The 23,055-nt window shown below is 42.4% G+C and overlaps 1 protein-coding gene across 7 annotated transcripts in view; it reads right to left on the minus strand.

Annotated features, from left to right (window-relative positions):
• MTUS1 (microtubule associated scaffold protein 1) overlaps positions 1-23,055 on the minus strand; it is a 192,158-nt gene that overhangs the window by 38,721 nt on the left and 130,382 nt on the right. For all 7 annotated transcript variants that reach the window (XM_075931169.2, XM_075931164.2, XM_089777883.1 and 4 more), the window contains one exon: positions 5,864-6,081. In XM_075931169.2, coding sequence (XP_075787284.2) covers positions 5,864-6,081 — 218 coding nt within the window. The remainder of the gene's footprint in view (positions 1-5,863; positions 6,082-23,055) is intronic.

The following is a 23,055-nucleotide window of genomic DNA, read 5'->3' on the forward strand; positions in this document are numbered from 1 at the left end:
TTAGCTCATACTCTCAAACACATGGATTTGAAACAGCAAATTCTCTTGTGCTCTATCGCCAGGATGCATCTCACTCTAAGATCTTCCTGGATATTATCAATCAAGATTTCAATGCCATTCATGGAGGCCAGACAATGATATCAACTCTTCAGCCATCTTTTCTCAATGCCAGTGGTTCTCAAACTGCTGAGACACCCCTTTCACACAGCAAGTCTCTGTGTGTGACCACCCCATTAAATATAAATATAAAAATATTGCAATTTAGAACACTATTATAAATGCTTGGGGATGGAGGCTGACAATTCATAATGCCCATGTAATAACCTCATAACCCCCTAAGGAGCCATGACCCCCAGTTTGAGAACTACTGCTCTAAACTGTTCTGTTCTCTACTCCAAGGATTGAGTAGCTTATTTCATAGCACAGTTGAAATATTAATACTTAAGCTCTGGTTTTGCATATAAACATCTTCTAGTTCAAATAAAATTGCCCTATCTTAAGTACAGCAATCCTGATTCTAAACAGGACACAAATATGCAATAGTTACAATTCACTTATTATTTTAAAAACACGACTTAGGCAAGATGTATGCTAATATCACTACAATGGCCATGTCAAGTATTTCATATCACTACCACAAGGCAATGCCTTTTCACTTAAAAAGGTAAGCCTCAACAGAATAGCTTCAGAGTAAAAAGTTTAGGAAAGATTTACTCTAGCTAATACTGTGGAGAAGACTGACATGTCCAGAGTAACTCTAGCAGTGTGAGAAAATACATTTCTTTTGGCATCGCAGGGGGTAGCTGTGTTAGTCTGTAACTTAAAAAAAAGTGAGTAGTCCTATAGCACCCTAGAGTAACAAAATTTTATATATATTATGAACTACAGGCAGTCCCCGGGTTACATACAAGATAGGGACTGTAGGTTTGTTCTTAAGTTGAATCTGTATGTAAGTCGGAACTGGCATCCAGATTCAGCCGCTGCTGAAACTGATCAGTTTCAACAGGCTGAATGTGGACACCAGTTCCGACTTACATACAGATTCAACTTAAGAACCCCAGCCGCCCCCAAGTCAGCTGCTGCTGAAACTCATCAGCAGCTGATTCCAGGAAGCCCGGGGCAGAGCAACTCTGCCTCAGGCTTCCTGTAGTCAGCCGCTGGTCAGTTTCAGCAGCGGCTGACTTGGGGATGCCTGGGGCAGAGCAGCTCGGGTGCTGCTGGGTTGGTCCAGTAGCAAGGCCGCTCCTCAGCGCTACTGGACCACCCCAGCTGCTCTGCCCCAGGCGTCCTGATTCAGCCACTGCTGAAACTGATCAGCAGCAGCTGAATCAGGACTCCTGGGGCAGAGCAGCTGGGGTGCTGCTGGGTTGGTCCAGTAGCGCCAAGGAGCAGTGCTGCGGGACCAACCGGCAGTGCCCCACCTGCTCTACCACAGGCCCCGGGCTTTGCTCCATGTCTCCCTGGTCTGCTGGGGGGGGGGGCGGCACTAGCTGTGTCCCCCCCCAGCAGACCAGGGAGACACGGAGCAAAGCGGCGGAGGACCCGGGCCGGACCAGCTCGCTGGTCTGCAGCTGATCTGGAAGCGGCCGCGGGTCCGGCCCCAGGTCCTCCGCCGCTTTGTTCCCCGTCTCCCTGATCTGCTGGCTCCCCCAGCAGACCAGGGAGACGGGGAGCAGCTTTTCTTGCCCCGGAGGAGGTGGGCGGCGGGACCAGGCGTCCCGCCACTCCAGTCCTCCGGGGCGAGAAAATCCCAGTTCATAACTGCGGATCCGACATAAGTCGGATCCGCGTAACTCGGGGACTGCCTGTATGTATGTATAGTATGAACGTTCATGGGAAAAACCCATGTCCTCAGATTAAGTGGGTAGCTCATGATACTATTTCTTTTGGCAGTGAATTTTAAAAGTTTCACACCCAATTAAAGTATTATTTTGAGCTAAAATGAGTTCAGTAATACTTCAATGACTGGCTTTGATTTTAAATATTTGGGCTTTTAACTCAAAGGGGTAAAAAACTAACTTCATAATATTTAACATTTGAGATCAGCAATATCTACGAGTTTTACTTCTCCAATTAGCATGCATCATTTTTTATATTATATCAAATAGCCCAATTAGAATCTTAGAGAGTAACACAGGCATTTGAGTATTGGCTAGGAATGTTGAGGAGGGTAAAAGGAACAGATTTTCAGCATGCTGCCTGCAACACAGTACATCCTCATTGATGGCTTTGCAAGAGATTATGACAGCACAACATGGGATTCAGATTTGTTTTAATGTATCAAACTATGGTTCTTATGGAGTTTAATATAGAAAACAATAAATACAAAGAGCTGAAGTGAATAAACAACTGTAAACTGCAGTGCTCCAATTTTTTAAAGCCTGATGCCAATACAACCGTCATCACCTACCAAGATTAATAAACTGAAGAATGAATGTTTAGTTTTAGTTTTTATTTGATAACACTGGATATTCTTTATTTCACTGCTCCCCTTCTTGCTTGTTGGGATTAAAAACAGGAAACCGCAATTACAGGTTGAACCTCCAAAATCCAGGACTCTCTTGGTCCGGCAACCAGACCATGGATGTTGCTGGATCAGAGAGCCTCAGCGCCCGGGAGTATGAACTGGCTGTGAACTCCCTGGGAGCTCCAGACAGCAATACCAATGATCTCCATCCTCGGGGAGGCCTGGCAGCATCGAGGCAGCCTGCAGTAAAAGCAGGGCATCCAGCAAGCCCCGTTCCCAGCAGGCCCAAGCCCGAGCCCTGCAAACTGGAGCCCAATAGCAGCTGGGCTGGAGCAGAGCTGAGCCAGCTGCAGGGAGGAGGAGCATCCTGGAACGCTGGTGGCAGGGGACTGAAACACAAGATAATACTTCTATATGCATGGATTGAAGGAAGATTTAGTGTTTAACAACTTTTAACAATACCTGTGCCAGATCAGATGGGGTGGAGAAGAGAAGAGGGGAGGGGAGGGGAGAAAAGGGAAGGAGAAGGGAGGGGGAGTACTGTACCATTACTAGACCTAATTGACAGAGTGCACCCCTATTACCTTACTCCAGTAGAGTGGGTGGATTTGCAGACCGTTTCGTTAACAGTAATTTCACAAAGTCCATTTTTAATGAAGGAAAATGAAGTTATTTCAAACATGGGGAACTTTACTAGTAAGCATCCATGCCTCAGGACTTCAGTTAAACTATGGCTATCAAGAGAATAGGAGAACACACAGATCTAACAAATGTTATTAGCATAGCTTTTAATGGCAGGCATCTTCTCAATTTCATTGAGCCAAATTATCTTCATGGACTCACACCAACGTAACTATATTACAGACACATTCAACATCAGCACTGCACCACCTGCTAGTTTCATTATGAACAATGGAATCTACTTCCTGGAGCTGATGTAACTAGTTTGCAGACTTCAAAGGGAAATTTCAGTTTTCTTCAGACTTGTTCTGATATTCAAGAGAAGATTTACAGCTAATTGCAAAGTTAATGGTGCTGGTAGAAGGAGTCAACGTGACCAGAACAATGGAAGTGAAACAATCTTATCATAGTACACAAATCTAGCGGTATTGTGGAAAATGAGGTATTGCTATCCTTTGAGGAAAAAATACTTAAGGATTAGACATCCTTTTTGAGGCTGCAAGTAGGACCCGGATCTAGAAGCAAATCTGGAGTCAGGAATTTTAGTCAAGTGAAAAAATAAGATGAGTCACGGGGATCAATTATTAGACTTGAGGGCCAAAAGTGATAAAATATTTTTAGGTAAAAGATGGTAATTTTCATCTTGCACAAGAAGAATGCTTCATACTTTTAGCTAATTTATTAAAATAACTAACCATATATATGAAAAAACTAAACAGCTAGACATTTGTCCTAGAATATTGCAGATTACCACCTGCATTTGTAACTGAAGTTACCCTGCAACAATTCAAGCGTGTCATCTTAGCAATGGATAGAAAAAAAAATCCTTGTAAGAATTGTATATTAAGGTTTCCCACCCTAATTCTACTCTAAATTCCAACAAACTTTGTTTCTAAAATCTGCTTTGTGTCAGTTTAGTAGATGACCAGTTAATGTCTTTCAGTGTATTTTAATTCTTGTCCAAATCTGTTTTTCATACAATAAGTGCAACCACTACCACTGTGGCACTTTCCAGGGTTACTGGAGGTGAATCACTATCATCTACTCACAGAAGGAAGGAAACACTTTACCTTTAAGGCAAACAGTCCCCAGACACCAAACTTGTAGCAATACAGTTGCTCTCCTCTGGGCTCCCTTCTATTCTCTCTCAGAGACAAGCAATATACATGCCCCGTTTTGTTACATTCAGCCAAGAGCCCAACCCCCATCATCTGCACACCTGCAATATACACAGATTCACAGCCTTTGGGAACAGAGCACTTCAGCTCACCGATTTCACCTCAGTTCAATACTATCCTTTTAAACAATACTTGTTTATAGTAAAACCAAACTGAAACTTACTTAGCGGAGCTTAAGCAAAATTCAAATACTACCAAGCATAATGATTTGGAAACAGTTACCAGTAGAAGAAAAGTACAATATACAGCTCATAACAACAAATTACTTTCCTGTCTAACAGATTCCTCACCCAAAGATTAGCCTTTGAAGGGCTTAGCAAGTTCAGAGTACAGAGATCCACTTTTAATTCCAGCCCGTAACCCACTGAAAGTCTTCTGTCCTCTTTCTTTTAGACAACTGCAGACTAACATCCTTTAATTCAGGGCTCCTCTATTCAGAGACTTTTACTGGAAATCTTTTGTTCTTGCAAACTTTAAACCCCTGCATCTGTTCCAGACTGCAAACAAAGGCTACATCTACACTGCATGTGCATTCTTGCGCAAGTACATTTACAGTAAAGCGTCAGAAAAGAGGGCTTCTTGCCTAAAAGTTATTCCACTCCTCACGAAGAATAAGCCTTCTTGTGTAAGGCGGCAGTGTGGACAGCCAACAGGGGTTTCTTGCGCAATAAACCCCATGGCTAAAATGGCCATCAGAGCTTTCCTGCATGCGAGAGCATCCACACTGCCATGGATGTTCTTGCGCAAAAGCACATCTCTTGCACAAAGGCACAGGGCAGTGTGGATGCTCTCTTACACAAGGTCTTTTGCACAAGAAGCCTGCAGTGTAGACATAGCCAAAGTGACTCATTCAACTATCCACTGTCCTTAGTGCTCACCCAAAAGGATAACAAATGATAGAAAAGCCTACATTTCTGTGAAGACTTCTCCTATAGGAATTGAGATACACAATACTACATCTGTGTAATTTAGTGATGAAACAAAAAGTGAAAGCAGTGTACAAAAAGTACAGGAGAAAAAACAAAAGCACTCATACTCCTGCAAGGTTCCTATGGGTACATGTACCCCAGTGCTTAATATGCAATAAAAGAGGTTGCCGGCACTCAAGCTTTTTTTTGGGGGGGGGGAGGAGGAGGCGGACACTTTAATAACTGATGTGGCAAGAGACGCCAGAGCTATTTATTGCCAACCCCACAGGTTGTCAGAGGTCAGTCCCATCAAAAATTAAACACTGATCTACACTGCAGAAAACCCTATGGTAACTCAGGCTCAGCCTGATAGGCAAAAGCTAGCAGTGCGGACTCCACCCTCTCAAGGTCTCAGAGCCTGGGCTCCAGCCTGAGCCCATACATCAGTATTATTTTTAGCCTGACAGCATAGGTCAGAGCCAATTTACCCAGGCTCAGACTTGCTGCCATGGCTTTTTGCTGCATAGAAGCACCGTATGCGTTAAATGATAACTTGTAAGTACAAATTAAGTATTCAGAGCCCTGCCTGATTCAGAACACTACATCAAATTCAAGCAAAGAGTTCTTACCTCTGACTGTAAGTGCTGGATCACAATTGTTAATGCTTCAAACTTCTGGTGACTGCTTGCCAATAATTTCTTCAAACGCAGGATAATTTCACTTAGGTTCTCACACTTTGCTTTGTATTGTGCCAACTCACGTGTTTTTGTTTCAGTTGTGTGCTCATCAGGAGAAGTTTGTGTTTGTATGCATGAACTTCTAGGGCCTCTCTGCTTGCTTTTGTCAACTGGAATTTTTAAAAAAAGACATTTTAATTCATGTATTCACTTATGAATTTTTACCAGCTACCAAAGCTGGAAATCAAAACAAAAAAAGAAAAAACATTTCCAGAGCCATTTTGGGTCGAAAGGGTTACTTTTTAATAGCATTCTGGTCTATTAAAGAGACTGTACAACAGTTTCAGAGTTCTAGTAGCATAAAAGCTATATACGACTGAAATTGCTCTTAATGATTATGCATTTACATTTCTTCACTGAGATGCATTTTAGCCAACTCTTTACACTGCAATTTTGATTAACATTTTCACAGAACTGATGTGGTTCTTTAGTTCTAAAGCCAAATTTGTCCACTGAATTGTCTAATTTTCATACAATAGATGTCCATTTTCCAGGTTTGCTGCAATTTCACATTTCCTGAACTGTAAGTTAAATATATTGGAGCATTCTCCCTATATATATTTGATCCCTTTAATACCTCAATTTCTACTATAAGATACCACAATCTTTAATTCACATTTACCATTTATCAACCAAAGGTTTTGGAACACTTTTCCTAGAATTAACAGCTTCAGTCATGATGAAGTTAAAAAACCCCCACAAATATCTACTAAAGCTGTCAAACATCCAATATACTTCAAGCTTCCTCTCACACTTTATGCACAGCTTGAATATTATCTAGTTTAATAGTCTAATGTTGCAAATTCAGACACTAGACTAAATCATGTCATTTGAAGCAGCCCATATTTCTTAATTTAATACTTGATTCTTACAACCCTAAGTGCACAAGATTTCTCTATAGCCTTCCGTCTGGAAAATCAACAAGGAGTAGCTGTGCAAGCTGTCCCTTTTGTTCTCACAGGCTGTGACCAAAAAAAAATCTATAGCCCAAAGTAGTATAATGGAAACATCAAGACAAATGAGCCGTTAGTTCAACTAGAAAGATTCATCGAATACAAAGTTGAGAATCAAAGAAAACTAAATTTGGAGAGGTGACATTTGATAAAACAAAATATAAAAAGTTCAAAATTTCTTATGCAGGATAATTAGTAGTTTACTGAGCCTTTCAAAAGTTTTGAAGGCCAGTGAAGCAACATTGATACGATAGGAAGATATTGCTGTATCAATTGTATCACTGGAAGTGACTGAGAACCTCTGTTCTCAACGTGTTTGAATCGTTAGTCTAATATATCAGTACCATTAGTAACCATCTTGTATGGTTTGTCTTAGAGGAGACAACCAAACATTTGAAAGCACGGCCCACATTCAGGAAAATTATACTAATCATGCCCCTTCATTTTCCATGGGTTAAGTATCTTCTTAAGATTATGTATGAATCTGTCCCACACACCCTCTCCTGCAACAACCCCTTAGCATGCTCATGCCTCCCACCTTCAGGAAATATTGGTGGACATTCCTCATCGTGCCTCTTTCTTGGCTATTTCACCACACATCAAAAACACATAACAGTGACAACTGCAGAGTTATTAGCATTCAAGTTTTCACTCATTTAAAGTGAATGGATTAGTTTGCATCTTATAACTATTGTGTCTGTGTCCCAGAGAACTCAGGATTGTTCCTTCTGTTATTTTCTGGTCACCTTTCGAGGTTTTTCAAAATCATAACAGAAGTCTGCCCATATCGATAGGTGACTTGACGTAGCACTGCTCCCATGTTTGTGTCAAAATTTTAAATGGATAAATTGGGTGCCCCCTCATACCCTATCTTTATTGCTCTTGGTGGCCATCCCTGTACCTCCTATCCCCACAGGCACCAAGCACCTATGCCCATGTGTCTCCATTTTACTAATCAGTCTCCCACAGGCACTACTTACCTCTCTATAATTTAGAAAAAGCTAGTACAGGTTGAACCTCCCTAGTCTGGAACCCTTGGTACCTGATTGGTGCCAACCCGGAGAATTTTCCGGACCATGGGAAGTCAATATTGTCTAGCAGCATTACCAACACTTCCACTGCTTACTGCACAGTTCGAGGAAATTTGAGGGTTCAGTTAGAGCCAAACAATACAGAGCTTGGACTGGTGACTAAAACTTTATGGGACAGCGGGAAACTTGGCCACACCCAAGATAAATGGACAACTGGCCAACTAAAATCATGTCGGACAATGGATGTCTGAACTAAAAAGGTACAATCTATAACACAATTATAACAAATGGTTCTCACTTTAGAAGTTAATAGCCTGAATCTAAACCATATCACTGGCTAAGATACCATTTAATATTTTTTCCTGCAAGCTATATGAAATGAGCTCACTGCCTTATTCCGGGTTCCTTTTAGTGAAGTTATCTGCCATAAAAAAGAACTCCGGTCTTGCAAGCAGTACAACAAGTGAGGTGAACAGAATTAGAGATACTGTCTCTTAGCTAAATTAGACCATGTGTGACTCAAGCTTCCAGCTATATATACACAGCCATAGTCCCTGCATACAGCCAGATGGAATTGATTGCACAAATCTATTAAAGCACTGGTCAAACCCTAGTGTTTAAGCTACCAAATCCTTCCCCCATAATTTGATTCAAATGTCTGTCAAAGCTATCTCTGGGGACTAGTGACATTGCTGTAACACATGATGTATCCCATTTCAACAGACATTTCTGAAGCACTTTTGTTACACAAGGGTCACTATTACAGCAGCCTCAATGTTCAAGGCTTCTCTGCAAGCATCAACCCTCATCAATGGTGTGAAATGCCTCTATAGATAAGGATCACACAATTCCTTCTATACCTGGTTATGGCCTTGTGTACCTCCGGACAGGTCATTATTTGCTCCTTTTATGAGAATAGATATTCCTAAGACCCAGCCAACTGCTGTAAAGAAGAGCTGAAAGTCTAAAAACAGGAAAGCCAAGTCACAGTTGCATTGAAACAGTGGTATATATAAGAAAGTAAGATGGCATGAAAGAACATTCACCTAAATTCCAGTTAAAGTTCTTTTCATTCACAATATAGGATTAAGATAGGCCAGAGAATAAGATGAATTGGGTGAGTTACTCATACAGCAAGTCAGCCTCCTGATCACAAAGTCTATTCTGCTTAGTCATGTCCCTCACATCTCTTCTCATTTGGTTTAGACCAAGGCTACTCAACACATGGCCGCAGGCGGCCCATTTGTTTGCGGCCCACAGTGTGATTTGGGTTTACATGGCTTCCACTGGGAACACGCTCCACAATGGCGAGGCGTCTCGCAGGTGGGGTAAGCACTGAAAGATGCAAGCGGACAGGCTGACTGGAACAGTTGGGTACAGGGTGTTGGTGATTCTAGTCTCCACAGAGGAGGTTCCTGGAGCACCGGGGCATTGTGGGAAGTGCTTTGTATTCATGCCCATTAGTGTGAAAGAAGCTATTTGCATATCTGTTGGCATGTATATGCAACCACACAAGTTGTGGCCCTCGGCATGTGCTGTATCATTGTGGCCCCCAGGGCTTCTAAAGTTGAGTAGTCCTGGCTTAGACAGTCTTTGTACAAAGATGCCATACAGTTAATTTTTAAATTCAGTGAGTTTACTACCATTGTGCTCAACTTCTGATAATTCAACTCTGCAGACCACAGCGGATCTCAAAGCAGCATAATCAGCAGTCATCCTCATAATTACATAAACCACTGTGTTCAACTGTCATATAAGGAATTGGATATTTTATTAAACTTCACCCATCTGGTCACTGCATAATGGTTAGAGGGTCTAATGCTTCCATCTCTAGGGAAAGTGCATTACACAGCATTGGAACGGTCCTCAAAATGAGAACTCTTCCTAGCCTCAGATTCCCCTTGTGTCACTGACCAGAACATGAGCAGTTGTGCCCAGTGATCACAGCTGGAACTGGTAGTCAAGTGTAGCCATGTAGATAAAATGTAACTTTATGAATGCAATGCACCTCAGAGCACCTTACTAGTCATCCTTTCTGACTTGCAGAAAGGAACAGCTTAGTGCCGTTGGTAAATACACATTAGGCAGGCAGTTTGTGGAGTTTTTTTAAATTAATGTTGAAGCAGGAATAGACCAAAAGGGTCTATTTGTTACTATTGTTATTCTTTTACCATTAGGATTGTGATTTTTTTTTAAATTTAAGAGTGTAAACATGTCTTTTGTATTGGATCTGTTTTTATAGAAGCAACTACGTAATTTTTATTTGTGTGAATGCAGAATGAGGAATGTGTGTTAGAGGATGTGTGTGAAGGCCATCACCAGACCAGATGTTCTAGGGAGACACAGAAGACAGATGTAAAGGTGCCAGAAGACTGCTGTATACCCCTACTAAGATGCAAATTAAGGGCAGAGTCTAAAAAAATAAAAAAAATAAGGCAAGTGCCTATCAATTAGGACAAGATAGCTGTGATAAAAAAATAAAGAAAATACGCACTCAAATCATGATTGATTACAGTATGATGTGAAACTTACTAAAAATCAATGAAGGAAACTGCTCTGCTACAGTTTTCGGGTCCCATCCTGCCACCCTGAAGCATTATTCTGGACTGCTAAAGCCTCACTCAGCCTACCTGCCCAGTAAGACTGATCAAACAACAATCTGAGAACTGTGGTAACTATTACAACATTGGCAGAACTGTTGTGTGTGGGTGGGTGGGTGGAGAGTGAGTGTGTATGTAAGCATATGCTAGTGTCTTAATAAAAATGGCATATTGCCTTCTCCCCTAAAAGATCCCATGTGTTTCTTATAAGCATTACACAGCAACCAGAGCCAAAGGGGCAGAACCCCATTTTACCTGTAGTGTGCTGGATCGTCGAAGGGCTGGAGTCAAGACAAGGACAGGAACTACTGTAGTCACAGGCAAATACTTTGAGCAGCCACCGGACTGTTACAGCTTAAGAGCACGTCTTCTGTCTCTTCTAACCACACAAGTATAGCCCATCAGACAGCCTACTGTGGACCAACCCCTTTGGTTGCCTGGTGAGTTGCTCTGCTTCAGACTGATTCCTAACACATTGGGCTCTAGGGGGCTCGGACGTCTGCGATTTATTATTGCCTGTATTGTGCCTGACTTTCTAAAAATACTTGTGTGACAGTCTCGACCTTATCTAAGAATACATGCAAATGCCTTTTTACTGTCAAGTCAGGTTATTTTCTTTAGAAAAATATTTTTAAATATGAAAGACAGTTTCTAAAAAGTGCTCCAAACAGGACTAAATAAGGAAGTACTGGAGCAGACAACCAAAAATCTCTCACCTCCAAGCTTTCCAATTAGAGGATCAGATCAAGTATGAGCCTGAAGTTTATTCTTACCCCATGCCATGCTCTTTTCATATTCCTTCAAACTGCTAGCTTCAAAAGTGGTTTGGAGACTAACTCTCTCAGCCAAGCATTCCTTGAGGTCCTTAAGTCTTTGCTTCTGAGACTCTCCATTAGCAAGATCCAGATTGGTCAAAGCTTTCTGGTTTTTTTCTGTTTTCTGGAAAACTTTAACAATATTGGTCAAATTGCTGCTAATTTCTTGAATCAGATTTACCATATCAGCCTGGGCATTTAATTGAACTTCCATTTTCTTCCTCGCTGTCTGGATCTCTTCAAATACAGTATTGAACTCCAATTGACTGGGTTTAATCCCTGCTTTGAAGTCATCTTTCATCTGTTGCTGGCTCTTCTGTGCATCTAGAGTAGCTCTGATGTCCTTTGGAGATACTTTTATGCCATTTCTTAAATCCTTTTGGCCAGTTTTCATTGCCTCCTGGCTAGCATTACTTTCTGCCATCATGGCAGCTTAAGTCTCCATCTCTGCTCCAGCAAGAACCACAGATGTCTTGCTGGATATATTACTCCACAGCAGTGACAGTTGTCACAGGTTCCAATCTATCAGGAATGTTTGCACACCAGCAGCAAAATTACCACTTATATGGAGAAGGAAGCTGCTGGCCTTGTGGTGAAGTATTCTACTCTAGGTTAGTCAGTACATATGAATCAACATACTAGACAAACAGCACACACCTCAGAGCTCTCCAGAATAGCTCAATCCCAAATTTCAGCAAGAGCACAGGTGAATGTAACAACTGCCTGATTTTGCCACACCCAACCTATTAAATCCTTTATCATCTATCTATGTGGGATGTCACTCAGAACCACTCCCAACAGTTACTTGTTCCAGGTGTCAATCAAGAAGCACTAGTAGGAGTTTTTGCCAATATGTTTGGCTTCTTTGTAACATAAGAGGCATCCTTATAAGCTCAAAAACCTTCCATCTTCAAAGGGTGGGCTCAATTGAATGCTTTTAAATGCACGTAAGAGTTTGAAATCACTTATTTCTCCATATATACTGAACTGGGTGGCTCTGCAGTATTCTTCTGGTGATGTTCCCATTAGATGTTCATGAATAAATCCATGGGTGTCTTCGTTACAAACATCACCACTAACTAGCACTGCCTCTGGCCAGTTGCAAGACCACCATATACTATCTGAGAATGGAGCACTGGTTATCCTCATCTCTGTGGTCAGTCCTCTACTTCGCAGTTGAGTCACAATGGCAAAACAGCATGGCAAACTGTTCTCTACTGTTTGGTGTGTTTTAAGGATCTTCATTCTCTAGGCCAGTGTTTCCCAATTTTATTTGGCCACGGAACCCTTTTAAAAATTCAAAAGAATTTTGCGCAACCCCTAATAACAGTCTCATCTATGGAGCTGAAAGTGTAGATGACAAATAAGGGTAATATAAACAAAAACGAATATGCATTACATTGGCAGTTTTCAATGCGAAGAGTGTTTTTTCTGCTTTTCTTGGCAAATTCTTTTTATATTTGATTTAATACCAGAAAGATATGTATATTCATCTATGATAGTCAATTTATATTTGTCTCAGATAAATTTTTAAATACAAGAAATTATGCGACTATACTGAAGTGAAGTATTCGCAAGAGCACTGCCTGCACACTCCCATACAAGGAACTGGTTTGACATCTGAAGTTTCGACTTTGTCCGACACGGAACTAGTATATTCGTATTCAGTCACTCACATGATCCACGCTCCCTGAGAGTGAGTAGGGGGATTTACGGTTGTCTGTAACAGGCGATCGCACCACTGACTAACTGCACGCAGTGCTAAGTAGTGACATCATCATCCCCACACTCTGGCTAAGCTGGCATTGCACAGGGACGCTTATCATGGCAAACAGAAAAGAAAATTGTTTTCAATAAAATTCATAAACGCGTACATATTTTTGTAAATTATAAAATGTTATTGTAATGGAATTCTTGTGGAACCCTTATTTTCACTTCACTGCACCCCAGGATTCCACAGAACCCCATTTGGGAAACACTTCTGTAGGCCTGGCAACCCTATAATCTCAGCATAATTTTTCTGGGTAAGTATATTTGCAAGTAGTTCCATACCAGACTGTCAAACCATTAGAATATAGCATGAGATGGTTTACTCACTGCACACTGATCTTGAAAATCCCCTAATACATGATGGAGTTGATAGTAAGGGGTGGAAAGAGGCAAGAACAGAAGCTTGGGAGAAGGGATGGAATGGGAGTAGGGTTGGGAACAGAGCCAAACACCCTCTGGGAATGCACAAACTCAGGACCTCTTGCAAAGGTCATATGCTTAGATGAAATTTCTATCTGCTTGTAATGTATGAACATTGCATGCAATCAATTTCAAAAACTGTGCTAGGCATCAGTGATCAGAACCCTACTGATTGAGAAAATAAGAAAGCTAAGAGCATAAAGGTGAGGACATATGCACTTGCAGTTAGTACAAGCACAATCTCAAACACCTCTGCAACTGTCTACAAGAACATAAAAAGGACCCAATCAGCTCAGTATCCTGTCTCTAACAATGGCCAAATCACACAGCTTGCTGATGGCACCTTTTAATGCCTTCCAGTATAATACTGAGCCCCAAGAATGAAGGAGGAAGCAGAATAAATGGAAGAATGCAACAATCCCCCAGTGCATGCAATAAATTATACAAGATTTACAGAGATATGATTGCTAGGTACCTTTTTCTCCCTACCAGAGGGTATGTCTAGACTACAGGCTTTTGTCGACAGATACTGTCGACAAAGCTTCTGTCTACAGAGCGTCTAGACTACATTCAGTTCCGTCAACAAAGCAAGCCACTTTGTCAACATGACAGCGTAGATGCAAAGGACAGTGTAGATGCAATGCCTTCTGTCGACAGAACTCTGTCGACAAAAGGCATTATTCCTTGTAGAATGAGGTTTACATCCATCGACAAAACTGCTGAGTTCTGCCAACGTTATGTCGACAGAACTCAACAGCAGTGTAGATGCAGATATAGTTTTGTCAACAAAACCCTGTAGCCTAGGCACACGCAGAAAGTCCACTTCAAAGGGAACCTGTGCAGTATTTGGTCACATGTACTGTCTAGTTATTGTCTGCAGAGGGATTCACTGCCTGCAAGTACCACTTCCAGCCTGGCCCAGCGTGGAGGGCAGAGCATGGAATGGGGTCCCTGGGACATCCATGCATGACCACCCTTCCTCAAGTGGAGCTGCTTCTTACCGACATCTCATGTGGGTGGGCAGGCTCTATCAGCTCCCAGCCTGGCTCTGCAAGTGATAGGTATAGCCAGGGGAAGGTGGGAAAGTGAGCAATGGAAGAGAGGGCAGGCAACATCTGTAATGCCTGATTTTAAGAAACTAGACACTTTCATCTCCCCAGTTTAACATTTTGAATTTAACTAGAGTGTAGGAATACCATGTAGGCATTGATACATAAACAGCTTTAAAACAGTACCTCAAGCCCCTGTAACTGCTTGAAAATTGTAGTAATTCCTTATGAGTTACTATTATTGAGTTTGAGTTACCATTGAAGAATTGCCTCAGTTTCAAAACTGTATAAAAAAAATAAAACAGAGGACCAAAAGAATAGAAACACAAGATCTAATGGCTGGATTTCTTCAATAGTCTAAAAAACTTCAGAGCTACATCGGACTTTCCTGAGATTGTACCACTGGTGCAGCTAAGCAGACTTCCTTTTTCTGTTTGAATGAAGGTTTTTTATTTGATTTTTAATTAAGATATTACGTTGCCAGATACAGAAGAGGGAGCTGAGTGGAATCTAATATAATTAAATAAAGTTATACATATAAAATAGAAGTTAACTAAGTGGGTCAACCTTTAAGCAAAATACTGTAAACTTAAATGACAGTTTACCTCACAGGCATCTTGTTGGGAAAAGAAAAGGGCTGTATTTATGTTTATTTCCTTTATTTTAAGTAATGAAGTAATAAGGCTACTGTTTGTAATCAAACCTGCTTGTGGTATTAAGTTAGAGAAATACACCTGAGCTGCAAGAGGCAGTAAATAAAAAGGAACTGAAACTCAATAGCATGTTTATAAGGGCTCGACTACAGGATGGACTATCAGTTTTTGATTGAGTTAAACCTGTGCATTAGCCATACACAAAAGACCCTCCGTTGTTGTTAAAACAATAATAGATGAGTTACACTGCTGTTTTAGCCCATGGGAGATCAGCTCTTCAAGTGACTTCTGTCACAGAAAGTGACTTGTAAAGAGAGGTAAGTTGTTGAAGCAAACCAGTCAAAGTTGAAGGTATGTACCAAGACATCTGTACCAGCAGCTATAATCAAACCAACTTCTGAAAGACAGGTTAGACAAGATGCATTGCACAGACAGAAAAATTCCATCCTCAGTTGCAAGAACTGTAAGATGATACCTTGTTTCCTGATTGGATGGTAAGAAATTTCTACTTATTTTATTTAGATATTTTGAATCTTCAAAAGAATGGATCACCAACTGTTTCCAAGCATTTCCAAGAAAAGGAACCAAGTTGGACAATCCAGCAGAAATGGGATAAAGCAACCTGTTCCTGTCAGCACAAAGTTCCTAAGAGATGAAAACACCTGCAAGGGAGAAGGCTCAGGATCTGAGCAACCTGCAGACATCATCAAGTACTTATTTCAGACAGGCTCTTTTACTCAAGTCTATTTTCCAGTCCTTTAGGTTGCACATGAATACACCTTTAAAAAAACTGTAATACCGTCTGTCCTTTGCTCCATCTGTGTTTGCAGAGTCCACTCTTATTGTGAAAGCTGACAGCTGAGCAAAGGTCTGGTAATGTACTTTCTTGGGTTATTTCCCAAATCAGTCAATTTACCACTTCTCAAAAATAAGTGTCCCACTTGTGAGAAAATATGCAGGCTTACTTATGTGCTTTAAAAGATTGTCAGAATTAGTGTATATTCTTGTTTCAAAACACGTTCCAAAAGAGATCAATTTCAAAGCTTCTTTAGCAGTAACAAGTCACTGTTAATTCAGATTGTAGGACACTAACGTGTCTACCACAATTAATGGTTTTACAGTATCTTTCAAGTTTATATGAAAATGAAATAAATATGACCAAGTGACTATGTAACCCCACCCAGTCTATACAGTCGAGTGGGCAAAAGGGCCTCGGCGGGCTGGATCCAGCCCATGCAGGACCTACTGCTCCCCCGCCTCCAGGCCAATCAGGGCCTAGGGGCAGGGGGAGCTGCATAAAGCTTCCTTTGCCCTGCCTTGGCCCTGTGAGAAGCCCGCAGCACCACACAGGGCAAGAGGAGGTTTCTTGCACTCCCTCGCCCTCAGGGCCTGATAGGCCTGGGGGTGGGAGAGCATGCCATGTTTCTTCCAGGGCATGGGTGCCTAGTGGGAAAGGGGCTCCCCCACTCCCAGATCAATCAGTCCAGGGAGGGGGGTAGTCGTGCCCCTTCCTGTTTAGGCCCTGACCCTTCTGGGTGGCCTGGGGCTACTTCAAAAATTTCTGAAGTGGCCCCCAGGCAAAAATTGTTGCCAACCCCTCCTATACAGTCTGTCACAAGTGCATCTTAGGTAGTGAGGAGTGTCATGGCCAATGTTCAGGAACTATGACAAGCTGAATGGCAGCAAGTTGACACCCCAAACAAACATCGTGTTGGATCCCACCACTGAGCAGAAAGATTCTGATCTTCCTCGGAGACTGTGGTGTGTTCTAAACTGGCTTAGGACCGGTCAGGGCAGGTGCGGATATCTACTGCATAAGTGGAATTTGTTGCCATCTCCACTTTGCAATTGTGGCAGTCTGCAAACTATGCACCACATTGTTGTGGAATGCCCAGCATGAAAATTTATTGGCTCACTGGAGAATATCCACAATCTAACGAGCGATGCTGTCTGCTGGCTGGAGAGTTTGGATGTCCAACTTTGATGAAGAAATACAGAGTTGAACACAACATTCCAAAGAAGGAGTGTTCATCAGATTTTGGTGCTAATATCCATTAGAAATTAGATAAGCATTGACTATAATAAATCCATTGGGAAAGAGGCCTTGGATTAACCTGGTATGTCAGAACTGATTACTTTTTTTGTGTGATCTATCTTTGTACTGTATTGTTTTTCCTTATTTGCATTCCCAATGCTGGAGCTGATAACCAATTGACAGAAGTGAGGCCTAATTCTGAGGGACTCAGTGACGGAGCATATTTGGGGAAGGAGATTGTTTAGATTTTTGACAGTGTTATTTTCTACTGTGTGTATATGACTTGGTTCAGAAAACATGAATGACTATATTGACCAATTTTCTAGTAAGTTAGCCAAATCACAGGCTAGGGATACAAATGACTAGTTGATTATCCAATATGTAAATCCTTATTGCAGGGGTTCTCAAACTTTTTGATACCATGACCCCTTAAAATGCTCATTTAATTTGTGTGACTCCCCCCCTCCCCCACCAAAATTGTTGAGAAAAAAAATAAAACAGTCTTGACTCACCCCTCCTGCAGTTACTATGCTGAAGGGAAGCCACCGGCATCGCGCTCCTCCTCCGGGGCTGACACCCCCTCCCGCAGCATGCCCAGCACCTACACAGTTGTAGGAGGGGAGTGCACTTACAGAATCCCCAGAAGTGGCGCGAAGGACCCCGGCAGCTGCAACCCCCCGGAAGTTTCTCTCACTTTGAGAAACGCTGACTTATTGGATAGCTAACACACTAGTCAACTAGTTGCTTCCCCCTCTTGCTGCCTCTATCAGAAAGAGGCAGCAAAGGGGAGGATAAAGGGGTGCTTCAAAGCCCCCACGGATACTAGGCTCCTTGCTGTGCTGCAGCTTTGAAATCCCATGGAGAGCACAGGCGAGTGAGGGACTGCTTTAGTCTCCTGCTCATCCCGTGCTTCCTGCAACACTTTTGCCTTTGAAGTGTAGCGATGGTGGAAGCGTCCTTATCGACTAATCAAATAGTCATTGCAAATTGTATCAACTATTCAATTAGCCAATTAATAGAAATTTTAACATCCCTATCCAATACTTTTGTTCCCACCTTATATCCTATACTAGGGGTTCTCAACCTTTCCAGAATACTGTCTCTCTTTCAGGAGTCTTATTTTTCTTCTGTGCCCCAAAATTCACCTCACTTAAAAACTATTTACCTACAAAATCAGACAAGAAAATGCAAAAAAGTGTCTCAGCACACTTACTGGAAAATTGCTGACATTTTATAATTATATGGTAAAAAGAATCAATTGAATACTAAAGATTGTACTTACACTTTAGAAACTTGAGCTGGTTTTTCACCTATGAGCCTTACCTGAAGCCCAAGCCCTGACACCTGGAGTGGAAGTACATAACTTTGCTTCAGGTAGCCCCCTGTTGCTTGGGGCTCTATGACAGTGCTCAGCTTGATACCCTCTAAGGCCAGATATATGCATTTGTGGTCCTCAAGCCCACCTCATGCCCCTCTCCTGTCCCCAGGGGTTGCAACCTCTCGATTGAGAAGCTGATTTAAATGGAGTACCCTGTAGAAGAACTCTGATTATACTCTGGGGTATTCAAACCCCTTGTTGAGAACCATAATTTTTCTAACATTAGTTGCTGCTGTTAATAAAACATTATAAATCTTAATTCAACTCTCCAATCCTTTCCTTTAGTAAAGCCATCAAATAAGAAACCTAAGGAAGGTGATATGGATATTCAGTTAAGAAGCTGCTAAACCAAAGTTTTGTTTTATACCCTCTCTTTCTTACATAATGCACTTACTTATCCATTTATGCGGTTATAAAATGATTCAGCTTCTATTTCAATTTGAGAAAGTGCAAAAGCTCCATCACCCAGTCATATTTCAGGATTTACTTTGCTTGAGAATATTTCCTGTTTATGAAATGCCAACCTGGAGTTACAGTGACACCCAGATTACCTAGTTTCAAAAGCTAATGAGGTATTAGACTCAAGCAGGAAGTCAATGTAAACCAAAAAAAAAAAAAAAAATGATGTATATAAAATTAGGAAATGTTTTGATGGACCATAAAATGGACAGATAGTTAGTGACTAAGCATTTTCAACAAGTTTTCCAATATTTATGGTATTCGTATAGAAACCCTAAATACTCTCTTTACCTAAAAGCAGAAACAGACCATCCATCATATATAGTAGCCCAGTGTCTGAGTCTGTAACGCCAAAATGCTGGTTGTTCCCTCTGGGGGGCGCTGTTGCCTGAAATGCTGGTTGTTCCCTCTGGGCGGCTCATGCTGCAGAGGGAGTGCGGGGCCCAAACGGCCGCTTGCTCCCCCGCGGCGGCACGGCTGAGCGGCGCAGAAGTCAGCCGAGTGCCACGGTGGGAGGGGAAGGGGGGGTAGGGCGGTGACATGCAGCATGACAGCGGCTCCAGGCCCCGTCCCCTGGCCATGAACATCATCACCACGCCCCCCCTTCGCCTCCCGCCGTGGCACTCGGCTGACTTCTGCGCTGCTCAGCCAGGTCGCCACGTGGGGGCAAGCGGCACAAGCGACCATTTGGGCTCCACGCCCCCCATGCAGCACGGGGAGTGCAGAGCCCAAACGGCCTTTTGGGCTCCGCAGTCCCCCAAGTGAGAGGCAGGAGGGGGAGGAGAGCTGAGAGAGAGGGGAGGGGAGGAAGAAGGAGGAGGAGTGAGAGATAGAGAGACACGGAGCGAGAGACTGGAGTCTCAGGAGAGAAAACCGACATGGAGGAGAGACCTGAAAATCCCGTGTTATGACGGGCTAATTGGCTAGTATATCTATAATTCTAGAGATAAGAATATAAGAACAGCCATACTGGGTCAGACCAAAGGTCCATCAAGCCCAATATCCGGTCTGTCGACAGTGGCCAATGCCAGGTGCCCCAGAGGGAGTCAACTGAACAGGTAATGATCAAGCAATCTCTTTCCTACCATCCATCTCCACCCTCTGACAAACAAACAGAGGCTAGGGACACCATTCCTTACCCTTCCTCGCTAATAGCCATTAATGGATTTAACCTCCATGAATTTATCTAGTTCTCTTTTAAACTCTGTTATAGTCCTAGACTTGACAACCTCCTCAGGCAAGGAGTTCCACAGGTTGACTGTGAGCTATGTGAAGAACTTCCTTTTGATACAAGAACAATAGCTTTAGGAAAGGGAAGAATACAAGCAAATGTCAAAACAATTTGAGTTAAAAATAAAGTAAGGGTCTAAAAAGTAATTTTTTTGGTGGTCAAGTCTTCAATAGCTGTAATTGCTGCTGCTTAGTATAATGTTAATTAATAATAAAAGGTGCATGTACCTTTAAAGTAATAAATAAATATCTGACTAAATTAACCAACATGCATTTGTCTAGGGGGAAGAATGGAAAGTTAACAAGTGACCACAGGTGGAGAAGAAAGAGAAACAAAGCTATTCAACCAATCTTTTCACCACTTTACCCTTTTGTGTTCTCTCAAAAAAATGGTTTTATGATTATTACAGGCTGAACTGGCATGGAAAATGGGAGAAAGGTTGTTCTGGAAGGTATGGAGGATGGGAAGAAAGACTGGTTAGGCAAGAAGAACAGGGCAAGGAGTCAGGTGTGTGGGGGAGGACAGAAGGAGTCGGAGTAGATGAAGACTAGAAGCCAGGAAAGGAGTGAAGACCAACACTGGCTAGATGAGGACAAAAGACAAGGAGCCTTATTGTTTACTCAAGCAAACATTTGCCTCTCTTCAGCCTTAATTTGTTCACGTATTAGTCTAAAATATTTGTGAATAGCCATTAAATACATACACCACAGAAGGTATTGTAAATATCTTTCAACAATTACAATCAACTGTGTTTAAGGAATTACTGAGCCAAGAAATTAAATCTTGTGTGCTAATGTGGAGATTTTTGTTTTCTAGTAGATATCGCAAAAATACTGTAGATTACGGATCTACAGTGCTTGTGCCTGTGCTTCCAAAATACAGGGATATTTGACTATTCTACTGAAAGGTTTTAAGTTACAATGGAGATTAAGAAAACTCTATACCAGTGTTTCCCAATGGGGTTCTGTGAAGTGGAAATCGGGGTTCCGTGAAAAAAATTCTGCTCCCAAGCCACCTGCAGAACCTATAAGCAGCTCCCATTGGGGCTTTGCCGGCAAGGATGGGCTTCTGGGGGCATGCGGCTTTGGCTGCTCCACCACCCACTGCGGCTGCCCCACCGCCACACAGCCTTTCCTCACCCTGCAGGACTGCCCTGTCCCAGTGCCTTGTACACAAGGAGGAAGTGGCTGCAGGCGGCAGCGTTTACAGTGCCAGCTGCTGCTGGTAGGGGGAAGAGGAGGGGGAGGGGTGGCCAGAGCAGAGGAGCTACTCTCAGACCTCGGCGTGTTTTTTACCTGCTGCCTGCATGGGAACCCGGCTCAGGCTCTGCTGCCGCCGCCCCCCCCCCATCCAGGGGCATGCTCGGGCTCTGCTACCCCTCTGCCTTGGGGCGCACTCGGGCTCTGCTGACCCCATGTCCTGCTGCTCTCTCTCCCCTGTGCCCCTCCCCTCTGCTGGGGAAGTGGCAGCATTTGATCTGGCGGGGAAGGTCGGGATTTCTACGCCTCCCCCCTCCTGCCCTGCCAGTGGGAAGACTGGCATGGTGCTGCAGCTGCGCTGGGTTCCCCACTGCATAGGTGGAGGGGGGAGAAGGAAGAGACTGAACTCCCCCCCTCCTGGAACAAAAGCATGCTGCCTCCTTGCTGCAGCAGGGTGCCAAGCCAGGTAAGCCCAGACCCCGTACCCATATCCTCCTCACTCCCCTCCTCCCTGCCAAGAGCCCGCATTCCCAGCTTGCTCCAACACCCTGCCCCAAGTCCCTTCTTGTACCCTCCCTTCTGGCCAGGCAAGTCTTCCCCAAGCTTTCTCCTGTACTCTTCTTCCTGGCCAGGACATTGTGTATAAATCACAAAGATGATCTGCAAACATCATGAAGTATTTTCCAACCATAAATGACAACAATAACTGGATTTGAATCCATTAAGTATAACAGGAAAGCCAGTCAGTTTTTCTATGCAAGATTATGAAAATCTAATCGAAATCACTTCAGATGGCCAATTAATACAAAAATTTAAAGAAGTTTCTCGGATTACGTTTTGAGGCAGCTTATGTCAAGAATATTCAGCTTTATCAAGACGTGCAATTCATCAGTTGTTACTCTTCACCAGCACATACTTGTGTGAAACTGAGTTCTCGAATTATGCAGCAACAGAAAAATTACAGAAATCAACTGAATGCAGTGCCAGATATGCAAATCCAACTTTTTAGTATAAAAATAAATAAAAAGAATTTGCCAAGAAAAGAAAAACCACTCTTCACATTAAAAACTGCCAATATAATTCATGTTAGTTTTTTAGCTTTATTTTTTGTACACATTAACTGTGATTTTTGTTTTTAAATATGTGCAGTTAAACTAAATGTTGATCATGACCTATTTAGCATTTGTTCATTATTATTATCCTTGCTTTTTGGGGGAGGGGGTTTGTGGGTTGTGGCACTCAGGTTCAGCGGCGGCTCTTTTTTGCACGACAAATTTTCCCTTGGGGTTCCTTGAAATTCTCCTGAGTTTAAAAGGGTTCCGTAGCCAAGTAAAATTGGGAAATACTGATCTATACCAATTCCAAATACATTTGGGAAGTAGCAGAATATAGAAAACAAACAAGGAGATGTACTTGTTTGATTAGGGCAATTCTGTGCTAGTCAGCCTCTAATTTACTGCTCCATACATTTTTATCTGTTCCTTCAGTAAA

Source organism: Pelodiscus sinensis, chromosome 4 (assembly GCF_052426305.1).
Source record: "Pelodiscus sinensis isolate ZL-2025 chromosome 4, ASM5242630v1, whole genome shotgun sequence".
NCBI lineage: Eukaryota > Metazoa > Chordata > Testudines > Trionychidae > Pelodiscus > Pelodiscus sinensis.